At 47.0% G+C, this 18,781-nt stretch overlaps 1 protein-coding gene across 1 annotated transcript; it reads left to right on the top strand.

Annotated features, from left to right (window-relative positions):
• Positions 1-11,312: 11,312 nt before the first annotated feature.
• Positions 11,313-18,334, top strand: LOC129349904 (oocyte zinc finger protein XlCOF6-like). The gene is made up of 3 exons (XM_055014749.1): positions 11,313-11,466; positions 11,901-12,033; positions 15,286-18,334. The coding sequence occupies exons 1-3, from the start codon at positions 11,368-11,370 to the stop codon at positions 16,623-16,625; spliced, it is 1,572 nt and encodes a 523-aa protein (XP_054870724.1). The 5' UTR covers positions 11,313-11,367; the 3' UTR covers positions 16,626-18,334.
• The last annotated feature ends 447 nt before the right edge of the window (positions 18,335-18,781 follow it).

The following is an 18,781-nucleotide window of genomic DNA, read 5'->3' as shown; positions in this document are numbered from 1 at the left end:
CAGGATCAATAGGATCAATACACCTGGTCCAGGATCAATAGGATCAATACACCTGGTCCAGGATCAATAGGATCAATGCACCTGGTCCAGGATCAATAGGATCAATACACCTGGTCCAGGATCAATAGGATCAATACACCTGGTCCAGGATCAATAGGATCAATACACCTGGTCCAGGATCAATAGGATCAATGCACCTGGTCCAGGATCAATAGGATCAATACACCTGGTCCAGGATCAATAGGATCAATGCACCTGGTTCAGGATCAATAGGATCAATGCACCTGGTCCAGGATCAATAGGATCAATACACCTGGTCCAGGATCAATAGGATCAATGCACCTGGTCCAGGATCAATAGGATCAATGCACCTGGTCCAGGATCAGTGCATGTTAGTGGAGGTTATTCACCATGTTAACGGCAGGTTCTGTTCCAGGTAACCAATTAATTCGCTGATTTTATGAAAACAAGAGCATGACATTTGTGATGTCAGAGTGATGTCAGTACCTGTGCAGCCAGGTGTTCAGGCAGCTGGACAGCAGCAGCTTCCAGCAGCAGGACAATTTCTGTCAGAGGGAAGCCAGACGAAGAGTACGACTCTTCATCATCTTCATCTTCATTGTCTCCTGGCCGAGTCGCCTGCTGCTGACTGAACAAATACATGTAACATACGTGTAACATGTGTAACATACATGTAACATACGTATAACATGTGTAACATACATGTAACATGTGTAACATACATGTAACATACATGTAACATGTGCAACCTATGTGTAACATACATGTAACATGCATGTCACATATGTGTAACATACATGTTATGAACATGCTGGTTCTGTCAGATGGTTCTGCTGAGAACCTTCACCAGGTAACTCACCTGTCCCTGACTGACTCCAGCAGGTAGTCTGTGTACAGGTGTTTCCGGTGGTGAATGATGGACAGCAAGGAATCTCTGATTGGCCGCAGGTCCACCTGCAGCCAGCTCCGCACAACCATGACCTCATCCAGGTGAGTCACCTCTGCACTGACTCTGTCCAGTGACTCGATCTGCAACGGAATCATAGACTTACCTGAGACCACAGCAGGGTGAAGTGAAACAGAGGCGCTCCAGGTGTTCCTGTATGAACACACCTGTATGAACAGGTGTGTCTCACCTCTCTCTGGAAGTCCTGCAGGGTGGGTGGGGTCTCGTCTGCCTCCAGCTCCTCAGGTCCCAGCTGTCTGCCGTAGGTCAGGAACTCCTCCAGCACCGACTTGCTGTCGCTCTGCCACAGGTGAGAGTACCTGTCCAGCCCCGCTCTTAGAAGCTCCGCCTCCTCCTTCACCTGCTGCAGGTAACACATCACCTGCTGCTCCAGCGCACACAGCTCTGGATGCTGCTGCAGAGACACCTGACAGGTGAGAAGCACAGTGAGAACACAGGTAGAAGCAGGTTCTTACAGCCTGAGTGTGATGTCAGTGTGATGTCAGAGTCACCTGGTAGTTGCTGTGGCGACTCACAGAGATCCTGTGAGGCAGACTGGCTGCTGAGTAAATGTCACTGATGATGGACGTCAGCTGATCTGACAGGCCGCCGCCCACTGATGGCTCAAACACACAACCAGCATCCTGCAGCAGCAGATGGACCGACAACAGCACACCACAGCCCTACACACACAGAGACACACAGAGAGACACACACACAGACACAGAGATACATACACAGAGACACACAGAAACACACATAGATCTGTTGTTGCTCATCAGTGTCGTTCTACAGTAAAAGCAGAATTGGTGTTCGCCTGGCTGAAGCACCACATGTTCCAGGTGTTGTGTACAGGTGTGTATAGCTGTGGTTGCAGGTGTTGTGTACAGGTGTGTGTACCTGTGGGGAAGTGTTGTCGGACAGCAGGTGCAGCGCTCTGAGCAGCAGCTGCAGGAGTCCATCCTGGACTTTGTCATCGACGTGGTTCAGATATCTGATCCAGGACTCAGAGGAGTCATCAGCTCCGTACAGACTCCTGTTCACCTGAGGACAGGTAGTAGAGCCACATGAACACCTGTCCCTCCTCCCCGCCTCTCAGAAGTGTGCTCAGTGTTACCTGTGTTAACCTGAGCAGCTCCAGGCCCTCCTCTGTGATGCATTTGCAGGCCTGCTGTGTAGCTCCAACAGTGAGTCACCTGAGCACTGAAGCAGCTGAAGCTCCGCCCACCCCTGCATAGACACACCTGAGTCCAGATGGCTTCCTGATAAAGTCCAGACAGACTGTCACCTGTAGGAGGTGTTTCACACTCTCCTGTATGATGTATGTCATGGCGTCCATGTTGGCTCTGGCCTCTGTCACCGTGGAGTAGAATGTCAACACCTCGTCTGTCTGCTGCTGCACACCTGGAAACACACACACACACACACACACACACACACACACACACACACACACACACACATACAGAGGTATATGTGTGTTTACCTGGTAAATCTAAAGGTGAGTGGATGTCCACAAGAGGCTCCTGCGGACTCTTAAACTCCAACCTCCAGAGGAGTTTCTTGGTTCTTCTGAGAGGAACATGTCCAGCTGCTGGAGGTGGTCATCAGTGCCTGTCACTATGGCAACCTGGATACCCGTTGATGGACACCTGTGGAGGTGTCAGGTAGGAGGAGGTCTTTCGGGCTTGGTTACCTGGAGAGTTTCTTGACCAGTTCATCCTGCAGAGCTCTTGAGTAGATCATTGGAGATCCACCATCCAGTCCAGATGTTCTGTGGTCTTGCAGAGCTTCTGCAGGAGAACTGGATTTTTTGGCTCATTTCAGTCATTTTGTGTCATTTTTCTGGTATTGTGTCTTCTTTGCTTGTTTAATCTGATTCTGGTTATTGTAGATGTGAGTCAGTGGAATTTGTCTCGTTTTTGGTGTTTCATGTCACGTTTTGGTTGACTGGTCGTGTTTAGTTCAGGGTTTCTGCAGAAATCAGCCAGCCAAATTTAATGCTTTTTAAAGCCATTTTAATGCTATACTGTAAAAATTTTAATGCCATGACCGTGAACTCAAGAAAAATTACATGGGCTTGTTTTTTGTAAAAGATGATGATCATTTGAAAACTGTCCATACATTTTACTATTTCTGAATCTGGAAACACTGCCTGGAACAATTCAGAAATGCTTTCACTGGATGCATATGAGTGGTGCTGCACAGCAGCATTCAGACATTAAAGCATTCAGCACTGTGGAACAGCAACTCAGTCTGATCCAGATGCATCAGAACCATCTGGACCAGTCGGCTCAGCTGAGGACACAGCTGGTCCTGGATCAGAGGACGCTCCAGGATGAACCCAAACATGTTCAGCAGCTGAAACACAGATGGGTCAGACCACATCAGACCACATCAGGCCACATTAGACCACATCAGACCAGATCAGGCCACATTAGACCATGTCAGACCACACCAGCCTCATGATGTTCATGGAGTCATGGCTGAACGAACTCACTCCGGACTCACTTTTAACTCTGGACGGATTCCATCTGGTCAGAGCGGACCGGAGCGTGAGGGAGAGTGGTAAGAGAAAGGGTTGGAGCGTCGTGATGTATGTGAATGAGAGATGGTGTAATGCTGGACACATTAGTGTTAAAGAGCAGCTCTGCACTAAGGATGTAGAATTACTGGCGGTCAGTCTGCGTCCGTTCTATCTGCCCCGGGAGTATTCACATGTAATAGCCATTACTGTGTACATCCCTCCCTCGGCTGATGCGGCTGCAGCCTGTGAACTCATCCACAGTGTAGTGTCCCAGCTGCAAACATCTCACCCTCAGTCTCTTATCATCATCTCAGGAGACTTTAATCATGCATCGCTCTCTGCCACTCTCCCCACGTTCACCCAGTACGTGACCTGCCATACCAGAGACAATAAAACCCTGGATCTGCTGTATGCAAACATCAAGGATGCATACAGCTCCTCCCCCCTCCCCCCGCTGGGCCAATCAGATCACAACCTGGTGAGACTGCAGCCCATTTACATACCTATGGTGAAGAAACAACCCCCCACCACCAGGTATGTGAAGAAGTGGTCTGACGAGGCCACTGAGGCGCTGCAGGACTGCTTTGAGACCACAGACTGGGATGTGCTGTGTGGTCCACACGGGGAGGACATTGACTCACTGACAGACACTGTTATGGACTACATTAAATTCTGTGCAGAGAACATCGTACCGACCAGGAAAGTACGGTGTTTCTCTAACAACAAACCCTGGGTGTCCCTGGAACTGAAGGCCCTGCTGAAGGAGAAGAGGAGGGTCTTTGGATCTGGGGACAAAGAGGAGCTGAGGAGGGTGAAGAAAGAGATAAAGAAGAAGATCAAGGCGGACAAGGCCAGCTACAGGACCAAGATGGAATCTCACCTGCAGGACAATAACACAAGGGAGGTCTGGAGAGACCTGAGCTCCATCTCTGGTTACAGCAGAGGCCATGAGAGGGGAGCTGCAGCAGGAGACCAGGAGTGGACCAATGAGCTGAATCTGTTCTTTAACAGATTTGACTCTGCTCCCACTCCTCCCCCCTCTCATCAAAGCACCGACCAGCCAGCTCCTTCTTCACACCTCAGCTCTCTACCACCAACACCACCAACAGCACCCCTCCTCCCATCCCCGTCTTCTACCACCTCCGGACTCCACATACAGCCCCATCACCCCTCCTTGTCTCACCCCCCACCACCACCATCACCCCTCCCCCTGCCACCTTCCCCCTGCCTCTCCATAACAGCTGATCAGGTGAGAAGTGAACTTAAAAAGATCAAGACCAGGAAAGCTGCAGGTCCTGATGGAATCAGCTCCAGACTCCTTAGAGACTGTGCAGACCAGCTCTGTCAGGTGCTGCTGCACATCTTTAACCTGAGCCTGAGTCTGGAGAGGGTTCCTCTGTTATGGAAGACTTCCTGCCTGGTTCCTGTCTCTAAGACCAGGAACCCCAGGGAGCCTAACCACTTCAGACCTGTGGCCCTCACTTCTCACCTGATGAAGACCATGGAGAGGATCGTCCTCAAGAACCTCCGTCCCCAGGTGAGCCAGTATCTGGATCCACTGCAGTTCGCCTACCAACCGAACATTGGAGTGGATGATGCAGTGGTCTACCTGCTGCACAGATCACTGACTCACCTGGAGAACCCCAGCAGCACTGTGAGGGTCATGTTCTTTGACTTCTCCAGTGCTTTCAACACCATCCAGCCTTCTCTGCTCAGGGTGAAGCTTGAAGGAGCAGGAGTAGACTGTCACCTGGCTGCTTGGACCATCGACTACCTCACCAACAGACCACAGTACGTGAGGCTTCAGGACTGTGTGTCTGATGTGGTAGTCAGCAGCATGGGGGTCCACAGGGGACAGTCTGTCCTCCTTTCTCTTCACCCTGTACACATCGGACTTCCACTACAACTCTGGGAGCTGTCACCTCCAGAAGTTCTCCGATGATACAGCCATTGTCGGGTATCTGAGGGGGACGAGCGGGAGTACAGGATGGTCATCTCTGACTTTGTTGACTGGTGTGAGCGAAACCATCTGCAGCTCAACGCCAGTAAGACGAAGGAGATGATCGTGGACTTCCGCAGGAGGAGGACACCCCAGACTGCACCGGTGAACATCCAGGGTTTGGACATTGACATGGTGGACACATACAAATACCTGGGTGTTCACCTCAACAATAAACTGGACTGGACACACAATACAGAGGTTCTGTACAAGAAGGACCAAAGTGGTCTCCACCTGCTGAGGAGACTGAGGTCCTTTGGAGTGTGCAGGACTCTGCTCAGGACATTCTACAACTCTGTGGTAGCGTCTGCTATCTTCTATGCAGTGGTCTGCTGGGGAGCAGGGAGCACTGAAAGGGACAGAAAGAGACTAAACAGAAGATCAGGAGGAGGTTCTGTCCTGGACTGTTCCCTGGACTCCATAGAGGAGGTGGGTGAGAGGAGGATGTTGGCAAAGCTCACATCCATCATGGACAATCCCTCTCACCCACTGCATGACACTGTGGGGTCTTTAAGCAGCTCCTTCAGCAGCAGACTGAGACATCCACCCTGCAAGAAGGAACGCTATCACAGGTCCTTCATTCCATCTGCTAGAAGACTTTACAACATCAGCATGACTGGCTGATGTTAACATAAACTGGACTTGCATCATATCATCCTAAACCTTGGTTAAATCTGCACAATTCCTTGCACTGCTGGCATTTTCTGCACTTTCATATTTATTCCACAAGCCACTTTTTGCTGATGTCATCTATTTATAGTTAGTAATACTCTATTTATCCATTTCTCATCCTTCATTCTTGTATATATTGTATATATTATTGTTATTTTAATTATTTATCTTTACTGTATATTGCTGCTGTAACTGAGATCAGCTGGTCAATCTGAAAATAATTCAATATTAAATTCATATAAAGAGTCAAAGTTTTAGTGACATCATGGGGCGGGTCTATGTGAATGACAGTCTGATGTGGAATGATTGACAGGTCCCACGGAGGAGGCAGTGATGACATCATTCACTGTAAACTCTGTCCTTGTTTGGATTTAATTTGGATGTAATAATGGTTAGTCGTATTTATGATATAATAACTGTAGTCATAATAACTGTTAGTTATATGATTATATTAATATAATAACTGTTAATATAACTGTTATCTGAGAGGGACTAGAGTTAACTCTTTGGCTGTGTTGGGGCCGAGCACCTGGTTTAAGATGCAGGCAGGTAGAATTCATGTGTCTGCTACAGTGTGGGGCTGTTTTAATCTGCCTGGCAGCTAGCTTTCAGAGCTCTCACTCAGCTTTGTGGTTTTTCTAACTCACATGGCCTGTCCTTCAGTGTGCTCACGCAGACAAACTAAACTGTCCAGGTTCTTGTTTTGGAGTGTTGAGCATTTGGTTTGGTGTTTGAACTTGTTGGGACCATGGCACTGTTGGACAGCTTGTCCCCACACCAAGCGTCCCGCTGAATCCAAATGAAGGATAACTTTGCTGTATTGCCTCAAGCTCACCATTTTTCTTTCTTTTATTGAACACCACTCATTCTAAGGCCTTCATCTGGGTCAGACATGTGTCCAGAGCCCATGGTGGAGTTTATATTTTCCCTTTTCAAATATTTATCCATGGCTGTCACCACTACCTCACTAGCCTGGTTCTGTTGTCTAACAGGTGATCAGCTACCTGCTGCCCCCGACATGTTTTCACTACTCTGCCAGTCACTGCATTGCAGCCACGGGGACACAACAAAGGGAAATTATTTATTTTTACTAAATAATGGTCTTTCTGTGTAGCGTCTCCATGTTCTTCCTGCTGGGTTCTCCAGCTTCCTCCCACAGTCCAAAGACCTGCTGAGGTTACCTGGTGGTGCCAAACTGTCTGTAGGTTGATAGGCTGTTACCTGTCCAGGTGAACCTGTGATAAACTGTTACCTGTCCAGGTGAACCATCACCTGCAGTCAGCTGGGATAGACTCCGCCCCCGGATACTCTAGAGAGGATAAAGTGGTTTAGAGATGATGGATGTTGAAATGTTAATGTTTAGTTTCTTGTTCCTTCTTCTTCAAAATGTTGTCTAACATGTTTAATTAAAAAGTGTTTTCTGTTTCTGCTCCAAAGGTTCAGTCTGAGTGTCTGTAAAGAGGCTGAATGAGAATATTAACCCCAGAGAAGTCGAATTAAATGTTACAATGGACTGAAGGTGGCGCTGATTGTGTCCAGAAGACCCATCAGAAGAAGAAAAGAAGAGCAGCTGATTGGCTAGCCGAAGAAGAAGCAGCAGCTGATTGGTTGATCACTGTATAAGACATGATAGCGGCAGCCGCTGGTTTCAGGATGAACCGACAGAAGGCAGCAGGTCGCTGATTAAACTCCTGATTCTTCAGATGAATTTATTAACTGACGGATCCTGATGCACCGATGACCAGGAAAGGAGCCGCAGCGGCCGCCCCGGAGCCAACATGCTAACAGCGGCCGCCCCGGAGCCAACATGCTAACAGCGGCCCCCCGGAGCCAACATGCTAACAGCGGCCCCCCCGAGCTAACACGCTAACAGCGGCCCCCGGAGCCAGCACACTAACAGCAGCCCCCCTGGAGCCAACATGCTAACAGCGAACCTGGGGGCTAACACGCTGACAGCGGCCCCTCGTAGCCAACATGCTAACAGCGGCCTCTGGCGCGAACAGTGCCCCCTCCGGAGCTAGCATTGCTAACAGCGGCCCCCCGGAGCTAGCATTGCTAACAGCGGCCCCCCGGAGCTAGCATTGCTAACAGCGGCCCCCCGGAGCTAGCATGCTAACAGCGGCCCCCCGGAACTAGCATGCTAACAACGGCCCCCCGGAGCTAGCATGCTAACATGCTAACAGCTACATCCAGGACCAGCGGAGGGTCACCGCAGTGAACCCGAGCAGCAGAACGCTGGAGTCTGACCACGTGACCGCAGGTAAGTACAAGTGAAGTTTTCAAACAAGCTGCTGTAGAGACTTCAGGACGGAGCAGGTCCAGTAGGTCCAGACTAAACTCCAGTCAGACATCAGGAGGAGTTTCTACCTGTACCTGGTCACCAATCAAAGAGACAAAAGAGAATTAATATTACTGATTGAATATTCTGTCATAAATACCAATAGATAATCAATGTTCTAATCAGATCTAGCTCCTCAGGGTCAGTTACCATGGAGATCTAGTGCCACAGCATCAGTTACCATGGAGATCTAGCTCCTCAGTTTCAGTTACCATGGAGATCTAGCTCCTCAGCATCAGTTACCATCAAGATCTAGTTCCTTAGCATCAGTTACCATGGAGATCTAGCTCCTCAGCATCAGTTACCATGGAGATATATCTCCTCAGCGTCAGTTACCATGCAGATCTATCTCCACAGCATTAGTTACCATGGAGATCTATCTCCACAGCATCAGTTACCATGGAGATCTAGCCCCTCAGCATCAGTTACCATGGAGATCTAGCTCCTCAGCGTCAGTTACCATGGAGATATATCTCCTCAGCGTCAGTTACCATGGAGATCTATCTCCACAGCATTAGTTACCATGGAGATCTATCTCCACAGCGTCAGTTACCATGGAGATCTATCTCCACAGCGTCAGTTACCATGGAGATCTATCTCCACAGCATCAGTTACCATGGAGATCTAGCCCCTCAGCATCAGTTACCATGGAGATCTAGCTCCTCAGCGTCAGTTACCATGGAGATCTGTCTCCACAGCGTCAGTTACCATGGAGATCTATCTCCACAGCGTCAGTTACCATGGAGATCTATCTCGTCAGCGTCAGTTACCATGGAGATCTAGCTCCTCAGCATCAGTTACCATGGAGATCTAGCTCCTCAGCATCAGTTACCATCAAGATCTAGTTCCTTAGCATCAGTTACCATGGAGATCTATCTCCTCAGCATCAGTTACCATGGAGATCTAGCTCCTCAGCGTCAGTTACCATGGAGATCTATCTCCACAGCGTCAGTTACCATGGAGATCTAGCTCCTCAGCATCAGTTACCATGGAGATCTAGCTCCTCAGCGTCAGTTACCATGGAGATCTATCTCCACAGCGTCAGTTACCATGGAGATCTATCTCCACAGCATCAGTTACCATGGAGATCTAGCTCCTCAGCATCAGTTACGATCGAGATCTAGTTCCTTAGCATCAGTTACCATGGAGATCCAGCTGGTTTAAAGACAGACTCTTTCTACATACCTGCTGACTCACTAACCTGGCCTCATAGTTAGCCTCTGGTCTATGTCTGGAACCAGATCGGAACCCTAACACAGAACCTACCAGTACAACCTTGAATCAGATCACAGTACCTGTGGCGGTCTGTCAGACCCACTGACCCGGTTCAGGCCCTGGGGGTCCAGGTGTCCTGTGTGTGAACACCTGTCGCTCTGCCTGGAAGTGATGAAATAAAAGGCCGACTGAAGCTCCGCCCACAGCAGTCTGTTCACAGAGGAGGGGCCGTGACAAAACCGGACTGAAGCGGTTTCTGATTCAGGCAGAACACAGGAACCACGGGTCAGAACCAGTCCACCAACTGACTGTTCTGCTCTCTGACTGGACAGAATCTCCACCAGCTGACTGCTCTCCGATTGGACAGAATCTCCACCTGCTGACTGCTCTGCTCTCTGATTGACTCTGTGATGAAGCTGTGATGTCATGGTGGTGAGTGTCTGACCAAGCCTGAATTGATGTCACAGAGTGGGATATGATGTAAACAAAAGGCCGAATTGTAGCGCTGTCGCCGGGCAGTTTGTTCTGAGAGCACGGCGCCGTGACAAACATCGACCGGAGCGTCAGCTGATCCCAGAACAGCTGGCAGAGGGTTACATGACCCCATCAGCTGACTGTTGTACACTGAAGGAGGCCAGATTGTCAGCAGGAAGAATAAATAATCCTGTTTGTTTGCTTGTCTGCAGGTAAACAGCTGCTTCATCTGTGGTTGGAGTCACCTGAGAGGAAACATGGAGACAGAAAAACATCTACCGGATGAGGAGATGGTTTCTAGAAATGTCTTCCAGAACCTCCTGCTGGTTTCTCCTGGAGCTCCTACCATCACTAAGACCTGGATGACTAAGTACCTCCACAGAAGAATGAGGAGACAACATGAGCTCAGAGTTTAAATAAATAAATTCAACCTTCATGTTCTGGTTTCCATCATTCTGACTGACAGAAGTTCTCTCCTCCTTCATTCTGGTTCCACGGAGCTGCAGCTGGAGTCCACAGGGTTAAATCCTCTTCTTAGATTTCTGATTTTATGTTTAGTGCTCTTCACAGATTCATTTATTTAATAAAGAACTGAGGTTTCTGAGGTTTTGTGTCGAGTTTAAAATGAACAGAATCGGGGTTTTCAATGAAATGTGAAGGCTTTAACGTTCATGAACAAAACTAAAAACTACACTGAGATTAAAGAAACTAAAATTCTAAGATTAAGAAAATAAGATGAATCCTTTATTTCTCCCCATGCCAGGGGAAATTCACAGTTACAGCAGCTTATGTAGCAATAAATGTAGTAGTAATAAAATAGTAGTAATAATATTTACAATGAGAAGTGAGAATGAAATAGTAAATAAACAGTCAAATAAGTGATATTAATGCAAGTATGGGATAAATCAGGTAATTCAGACCATTATGAGTCAGTTCTAACAGTGAAAAGTGACAAAAACTGATCTAAAGAGTGAAAGTCAGTTCTGGTTGAAGGGATTTAAATGAATATCTGAAAATGACATTTTAGGTAATATTACATTAAACTATGAATGGATTATCAGTGTGTAAAACCTGAACTGTAAAGACTATCATGTGACCTCACCTGTCCTCAGGTCAGTCTCGCGCTGTTTTGTTTTTTTCTGGTTGAACTTTTAACCGGAAATCATCAGCTGCGCATGCGCCACCTGCTGAGCGGCTCGGACTCGGTAAAGTTCTCCGCAGTGAGCCGAACCAGCGGCGGAACCGGAGCCATGGAACCCCACACGGCCTCCCCGGTAAGCACCCCGACACCCGGCCGCCTCCTCCCGGGGACGGAGCCGGTAGCGGGCCGCAGCTAACCGGGCTAGCTCTGCGCCAAACTCCGGTCAGAAACCAGCGAAACCAGACCCGGCTCTACTAGCTCTGTCCGCCTCATCCAGACCCAACTCTGGTCCGGTAAAGGTTCGGTTCCTGTGGACCGGAGGGAACCGGTATGAGTAGAACCAGATCGAATCTGCCAGAAAAATACCAGATTCTGAACCCGGTCTAGTTCTGAACGGAGTTTGGTGGAGGTTCTAAGAAACACCTGGTCTGGTTCCGAACAGAGTTTGGTGGAGGTTCTAATAAGCAGCAGAACCATCCGTCTGGAATGTTCTGATCCAGGTGGTTGTCATGGCGACCAGCTGCAGACAGATGTTTGGTGTCTGATGAACGGATCTTGTGGTTTCAGGACGATCCGGTTCAGGTGAAGGTGGAGCCGGACGGGGACGTGGAGATCCAGTCTTACCCGGTCCTCAGGAAGCTGTCCATCACTCTGACGGACTGTAGGTCGTGGCTGGAGGGGCGGGACTTCCTGTCTCTAGGTAAGCAGTATGGAAGGTTCAAGTAGACCAGCTGAACAGGACCGAGTCCAGAACCTCAGCTGTCTTCTGTCAGAGTGACCTAGTTAGAACGATGGAAACCAGAGAGCATCCAGGTCCCCGTAGCTGTAGGAGCTTCAGGAGGAACCAGCTGGTTCCTCCTTCTGTAGATGTTTTTCTATCTCCATGTTTCCTCTCTCCTCTGCTCATCATCTGTAGATGTTCCTCCATGCTGGATGGATCTCCAACAACCTGCTCCTCTGTTCTCTGGTTCTGCTGCATTTATTTTAGTCTCTCTGAGGAAACACTGCCTGCAGTTCAACCTGAAACTCTGAATGTTTTGGTCTCAGCTGAGTCGGTCCTGGAGAACCAGAACCAGGAGGAACATTTTGGTTCTGGTTCTCCAGAATCTGCTGCAGATGTTTGTATTTTTTAGATCTTTCAGTGAGACGTAGAACAGTGATTTAGAGCAGGAGTTACTGACCTGAGAGCTACTTCAAGGGTACTGAGTAGAACAAAGGGTGGCTTGTTTGATACGAACTTCCTCAACAGCAAACTTCTTACATCATCACCTTTTTAATAATAATGACAATGATAATAATAATAATAATATGTAAAGAGAATCCGTGTATGGTTTGCTCATTCATTTTTCCGTTTCAAAATAAAATCAGAAAAAAACAATTGTTTGGTTTTTTCGTTTAAAAAGGAAATTTGAAAAAGGAAAAGTAGAGAAAGAAAGAAACACTGCGTTTTTACAAATTTTCAGGTTTAAGCAAAAAAAGCCTTTTCCCATTTGGAAGCTGCAAGCAGAACCGGAAATCAAAGTCAGAACTTGTGGCGACTTGACTTCACTTCTCTGTCCAAACTCTGCACCACGTACTTTGAAAACAGCAAAGACATGTTTGTCTTATTTAGAGGAAGTAGATGCATCACACTGAGAGCTCATGATCTCAGTGTGAACAAAACTGCTTTAACATTCCAAGTAAATATTTTTAAGTATTAAAATGTGGAGAACTCTGGCGATTCCGACCTGTTCCAGTTTAATCAGGTGAACTGGTGATAGTTTCCGTCTCCAGATGTTTCGTCGCAGATTCATCCTGACCAGATCTGGCTGTGTGTGAAATAAAGATACTAGATAAAGAAAATCTGCCGAAAAACGTCGACATCACTGCTTAATAAAGTCTATATCCATGTAAATATTACCTACAGACAGTAAAAAGAAATGTGCTGGAGAAATAAAAACACGTATTTTTATGAACAATGAGAGGAAACGATGGAATCCAGAAATAAAATTAGAGACCACAGTCTGACTCATCATGCCACTGATCAGTCTGATAAACATCCCGATTCATCCACATAGATCTTTGTCATCCTGTCAAGTCTTTAACACCTGGTGATTGTTCAGGAAACACATCCAGGTTAACTGAGGATAATCACAACTTAACACAGGCCGCCTGGTTAATAACGAGCCACAAAACTAATTAATGTCTCACCAAGAAAACCCACAACATAGAAGCTCGTCCACTGCTGTGTGTTAGTCTGAGTTCAGTGGAACAGATCCAGAGCAGAACTCCAGGTTTAACTCGGGTTTGTTCTCAGAAACACTCAGAGCCTCAGCAGCCTCCCATCAGAACAACACGCAGTAGAACATCAGCTGGATCTGATAAAATACATCAGAACAACACGCAGCAGAATATCAGCTGGATCTGATAAAATACATCAGAACAACACGCAGCAGAACATCAGCTGGATCTGATAAAATACATCAGAACAACACACACATTCAAGACCTCCCCGTCTGAAAAGGCTTTCTTGTTCTTTATCAAAACACCTGCAGCTCTAAACGAAGCCTCAGGTGCTTTTTGTGATTTTATCGCTGGCCTCGTGAAAATCGACTGTTGTTTGCCCAAAGCTGCCTTGAAGTCCCAGGCTTTTTCTGTCCGTAGTGCGCTATCAGGTGGGTAGTTAGCATGGAAGCTTTGTGGGGGCTAAAGTAGAGTCTCTCCACATTGTGCCGCTTTGCCGTCGCAATAGTCACCCTGCAAATGAGACACACATTTATCTTTCACTGTCGTAAAAAAGAGCTCTTCCTCCCAGTCATTGTGAAGATAGTGTTTATTCTTTCACTTCTCCACTATGTTTTGGAGTAAAAACCAAATCTAGCTTCAGCAGAGTGACCTGGTATTCTGACATGAGCATCATGGTTCATTTACACAGAAGAAATTTTTGTTTTAAACAAAATATATTAAATATTTTCATTTAAAATCTGCATTAATGTAAGTTTTTTTGATTCAAAAAGAACAGCGACTATAATTTTTTAGAAGGAATGTCATGGTGACTAGTGTCGGTTTTGGAACATGCGTTGCGAGCACCGTGTTGGCTGCCTCTGATTTAGAGGAAATAGCACTGTTTCTGATTTAATTTTCCTGATTAAACGACTCGTCACAGATGATACATTTAGGTACCATCAGAAAGTTGGAAATCCCAGGATTCTGTCTGTTCTCACAGTTTCTGAATGAATGTTGTCATTTAGTAGATTCTTAAAGATAACGTTCAGGTTTGGAGGGTTTCCAGTCACTGGTTATTATTTCCATCATTTATTCATCTGCTGATTATTTCCTTGACTTCAGTCTGAGATGATCTCAAAGATCCCCAGGAGAGAAAACATCTGGAGAAGCTGGAGTCATTTTTCAGTCCAGACTCCTGAAGACTCCAACAGGTTCCTGAACGTCTCTTTAATCTGGAACCAGCAGCTTTAACTCCACACTGTCTTCTTTATACAGTATGAATGTTAGAATACGTACAGAAAGTCTGATCGGTTTCTAATCAATACTTATCAATCAATGACCAATGAATAGTTAGAAGACGGGAGTAAAGTTAAGTTCTGTTCTAATGCAGACCGTTGGAGACATTAGCTACTGGATTATAGGAACACTGTAACTCAATGTGAATACAGGAGCTCTGGTTGGAGGTCATTAAACTTCTCTGAGGTCTTTGTCATGGTGCCCGCTGCTGCTAAACTCATCCAGGTCGTGGTGATTGTAGGAGCTTCAGGACAAAACAGCCGGACTTCTCTGGAAGACGTTTTTCCAGAGATGTCCAGAGCTGCTGAAGCTCCTACAATTGAAAGGTGGAACATCTCATCTCAGGGACATGAAGGGTTCAGGCTGAGGTTCAATAACTCGTCTACGATCAGCCAGATCCTGGTTAGAACATCTCTCGGTCTTCCTAACCTTCACCTCTGCTTCCCTGCAGGCCAACACCCTCAACTCTGCGAGTTTACGCCACTGCAGCAGCCTTCCACCAACACCGGCAGGAAGATGGCGTACTGCCCCGAGTGTAAGAAGGGCTTCTACAAGCAATCTCACCTGGAGGCCCACCTGAGGGTCCACCAAGGCCAGAAACCCAACGAGTGCTGGCAATGCGGGAAGACCTACCCGACCCTGATGAGCCTGGTGGTCCACCAGCAGATCCACGACCGCCAGGAGCCGTACCGCTGCTCGTACTGCGACAAAACCTTCGCCCTGAAGAGGGACTGGAAGACCCACCACCGCACGCACTCCGGTACCAAACCCTTCAAGTGCTGGTTCTGTGGAGACGGGTTCTGCGAGCAGGACGAGCTGACGGAGCACCTGCAGCAGCACCAGGGGGAGAAGTGCTACCGTTGCTCGGTCTGCGACAAGATGTTTGTGTCCTACCAGGGCTTCAACTTTCACCGCAAGTCACACAAGAGCCAGACGTTGCTGCCGTGCAACAGGTGCGACAAGACCTTCACCAACCCTCAGAGCCTGAAGCTGCACCAGGTCACGCACTCCAGCAAGAAGCCGCACAAATGTCCCACCTGCGGGAAAGGCTTTAAGCTGCAGAGCGGCCTGCGCTGCCACCAGCGCACCCACGATGACCTGCGCGACTACCACTGTGCCGAGTGCGGCAAGTGCTTCTCCAGCCTGCAGGGCCTGAAGCTGCACAACCGGACCCACACCGGCCTCAAGCCCTACAAGTGCCCCGAGTGCGGCAAGAGGTTCACGCAGTCTCCACACCTCAAGTCCCACATGGTGACCCACACCGGTGAGCGGCCGTTCCTCTGCACCACCTGCGGCAAAAGGTTCACGCAGTCGTCCCACCTGAGGTCCCACATCACGCTGTTCCACGTGGGCGAGAAGCCATTCAGCTGCGAGGACTGCGGCAAGAGCTTCACCATCGCCCACTACCTGAAGATGCATCGGCTGAGCCACACCAAGGAGAAGCTGTACCAGTGCTCCTACTGCCAGAAGTCTTTCTCCTACCACAACTCGTGGCGGGCGCACGAAAGGATCCACACCGGCGAGCGTCCGTTCAGCTGCCAGGACTGCGGCCAGAGCTTCATCACATCGGGCTCGCTGCTGAGCCACCAGAGGGCCAAACACACTGGCGAGAAGAGCCACTACTGCATCACCTGCGGAGAGTTCTTCTTCACCAGCTCGCTGCTGCGCGTCCACCAGCTGGACCACACCGGGGAGCGGCCGCACGCCTGCAGCTGCGGAAAAACCTTCAAGACCAAAGGCGTGCTGCGCTACCACCTGAAACGCTTCACCGAGCACCGACCCTCCCAGTGACCCGCCACCTGGAGGGGGCGTGGCCACAGACAGGTGCAACAGGAAGGACGCCTCTTCAGGTGGTCTGAGCTGGAGCTGGACTGTCTGGAGGAGCAGCTCCACCTACTGGTTGGAGGGTTTCTTTCACTACATGAGGACAGAAACTCCTGAAGGACACACATCAGAACCTGTCAGGTTTTAGTTTCTTCAGCATCATCAGATGAACTCTACAGGAACTCTCCCAAAGAACCACAAACACTAACAGACTTTATCTCATGTTCCATGCACTGCTCCAGAGCATCTAACACGTGTTCTCCTCAGAGTGGTCCACCAATGAAGGTCCAACCCATCTGATCAGTTATTGATCTGAAGGTTTAATGGAGCTGATCAGTTATTGATCTGATCAGTTATTGATCTGAAGATTCAATCCATCTGATCAGTTATTTATCTGAAGGTTTAATGGAGCTGATCAGTTATTGATCTGATCAGTTATTGATCTGAAGATTCAATCCATCTGATCAGTTATTGATCTGATCAGTTATAGATCTGATCAGTTATTGATCTGATCAGTTATTGATCTGAAGATTTAATGGAGCTGATTGGTTATTGATCTGATCAGTTATAGATCTGATCAGTTATTGATCTGATCAGTTATTGATCTGATCAGTTATTGATCTGATCAGTTATAGATCTGATCAGTTATTGATCTGAAGATTTAATGGAGCTGATCGGTTATTGATCTGATCAGTTATTGATTTGAAGATTTAATGGAGCTGATCGATTATCTGATCAGTTATTGATCTGATCAGTTATTGATCTGAAGGTTTAATGGAGCTGATCGGTTATTGATCTGAAGGTTTAATGGAGCTGATCAGTTATTGATCTGGTCAGTTATTGATCTGATCAGTTATTGATCTGATCAGTTATTGATCTGATCAGTTATTGATCTGAAGATTTAATGGAGCTGATCATTTATCTGATCAGTTATTGATCTGATCAGTTATTGAGCTGAAGGTTTAATGGAGCTGATCTGTTATTGATCTGATCAGTTATTGATCTGATCAGTTATTGATCTGAAGATTTAATGGAGCTGATCGGTTATTGATCTGATCAGTTATTGATCTGATTAGTTATTGAACTGAAGGTTTAATCTATCTGATCAGTTATTGATCTGACAGAAGAGAATGTAATGTGACAGAACCGCAGTCTGTACCTATCTGTGCTGTCGTGTGTTTTTATTCTCTGGATTCATCAGTCAGCTGTTTGGTCTAAAGCGTGGATCAGAGGTTCCTCAAACGTTCCTCAAATGTCTGGTTTAGTCCAGATATCTTCAGTTTTCTGTCCCAGAGGAAAGATGCTGCCATCTCTGAAGTTATTCATTTAATTGTTGATTATTGAAGAGCTGTTTGATCGATTGATTGTAGCGGCTCTGGTTTAAAGCTTTCTAAGGACAGAAATAAAATGTTTCATCCAGTTTTTAATCTTCTGCTGCAGCAAACTGGAGAGTTGTCACTTTTTACACCTTTTTATTTCTGAAGTACAAATAAAGGAAATGAGTTTATCTGAACTGAAACGTGATCTGGTGCTGGAGAGCAGAGAAACCGTTCAACATATGGAGTCACATGACCTGACAGCCGACCAATCACAGCCGGACTGTCCACCAGAACCCCGTTAATGCTGCTCTTATTCATCATGTTCTGCTCCATAATAAAAACCTATCATGTTCTTTTATCTTCTTTTGTCTCTCACATGCAACCAAAGGTTCATATTGTTGAAAATTTCTGTTTATATAGTTTATATAAATCAGTTTAATGTCCTGATGGTACGGTGCGGCAGGAAACAGTTTGTCGTCTGAAGCAGCCGATCATCATCTGATTAATTAGAAAAACTCAAAATCATTCAGCTCTGAGATAAATAAAACAAGTTAGAAGTTAAAAAGACACAAAAGGAGATTGAAGGTGCTTCTATATAACATTATTATAACATGTTCTAACATTTAAAAACTGCATGAGAACATGAAAGATTAAAGCCAAAGTTAGCAGATAAAAACAACACTGGTGTTTTTCTGTCTTAATGAAGAGGTTAAAAAAACAAAGTAGATAAAAACACAGGCCAACGTGTGTTAGAAAGACAAGAAGAAATGAAAAGTACAATTTAAGAAAACAAAAATGTATTTA

This window comes from Amphiprion ocellaris, chromosome 10, assembly GCF_022539595.1.
Source record: "Amphiprion ocellaris isolate individual 3 ecotype Okinawa chromosome 10, ASM2253959v1, whole genome shotgun sequence".
Taxonomy (NCBI): Eukaryota; Metazoa; Chordata; class Actinopteri; family Pomacentridae; genus Amphiprion; species Amphiprion ocellaris.
Note: the sequence above shows the minus strand (reverse complement) of the source record. Positions and strands in the feature narration are given on the sequence as shown.

Coding starts and splice junctions, on each gene's coding strand:
- LOC129349904 (XM_055014749.1), top strand. CDS start 11,368: ATGCGCCACCTGCTGAGCGGCTCGGACTCGGTAAAGTTCTCCGCAGTG. Junction 11,467..11,900: donor AACCCCACACGGCCTCCCCG/GTAAGCACCCCG, acceptor TTGTGGTTTCAG/GACGATCCGGTTCAGGTGAA. Junction 12,034..15,285: donor GCGGGACTTCCTGTCTCTAG/GTAAGCAGTATG, acceptor GCTTCCCTGCAG/GCCAACACCCTCAACTCTGC.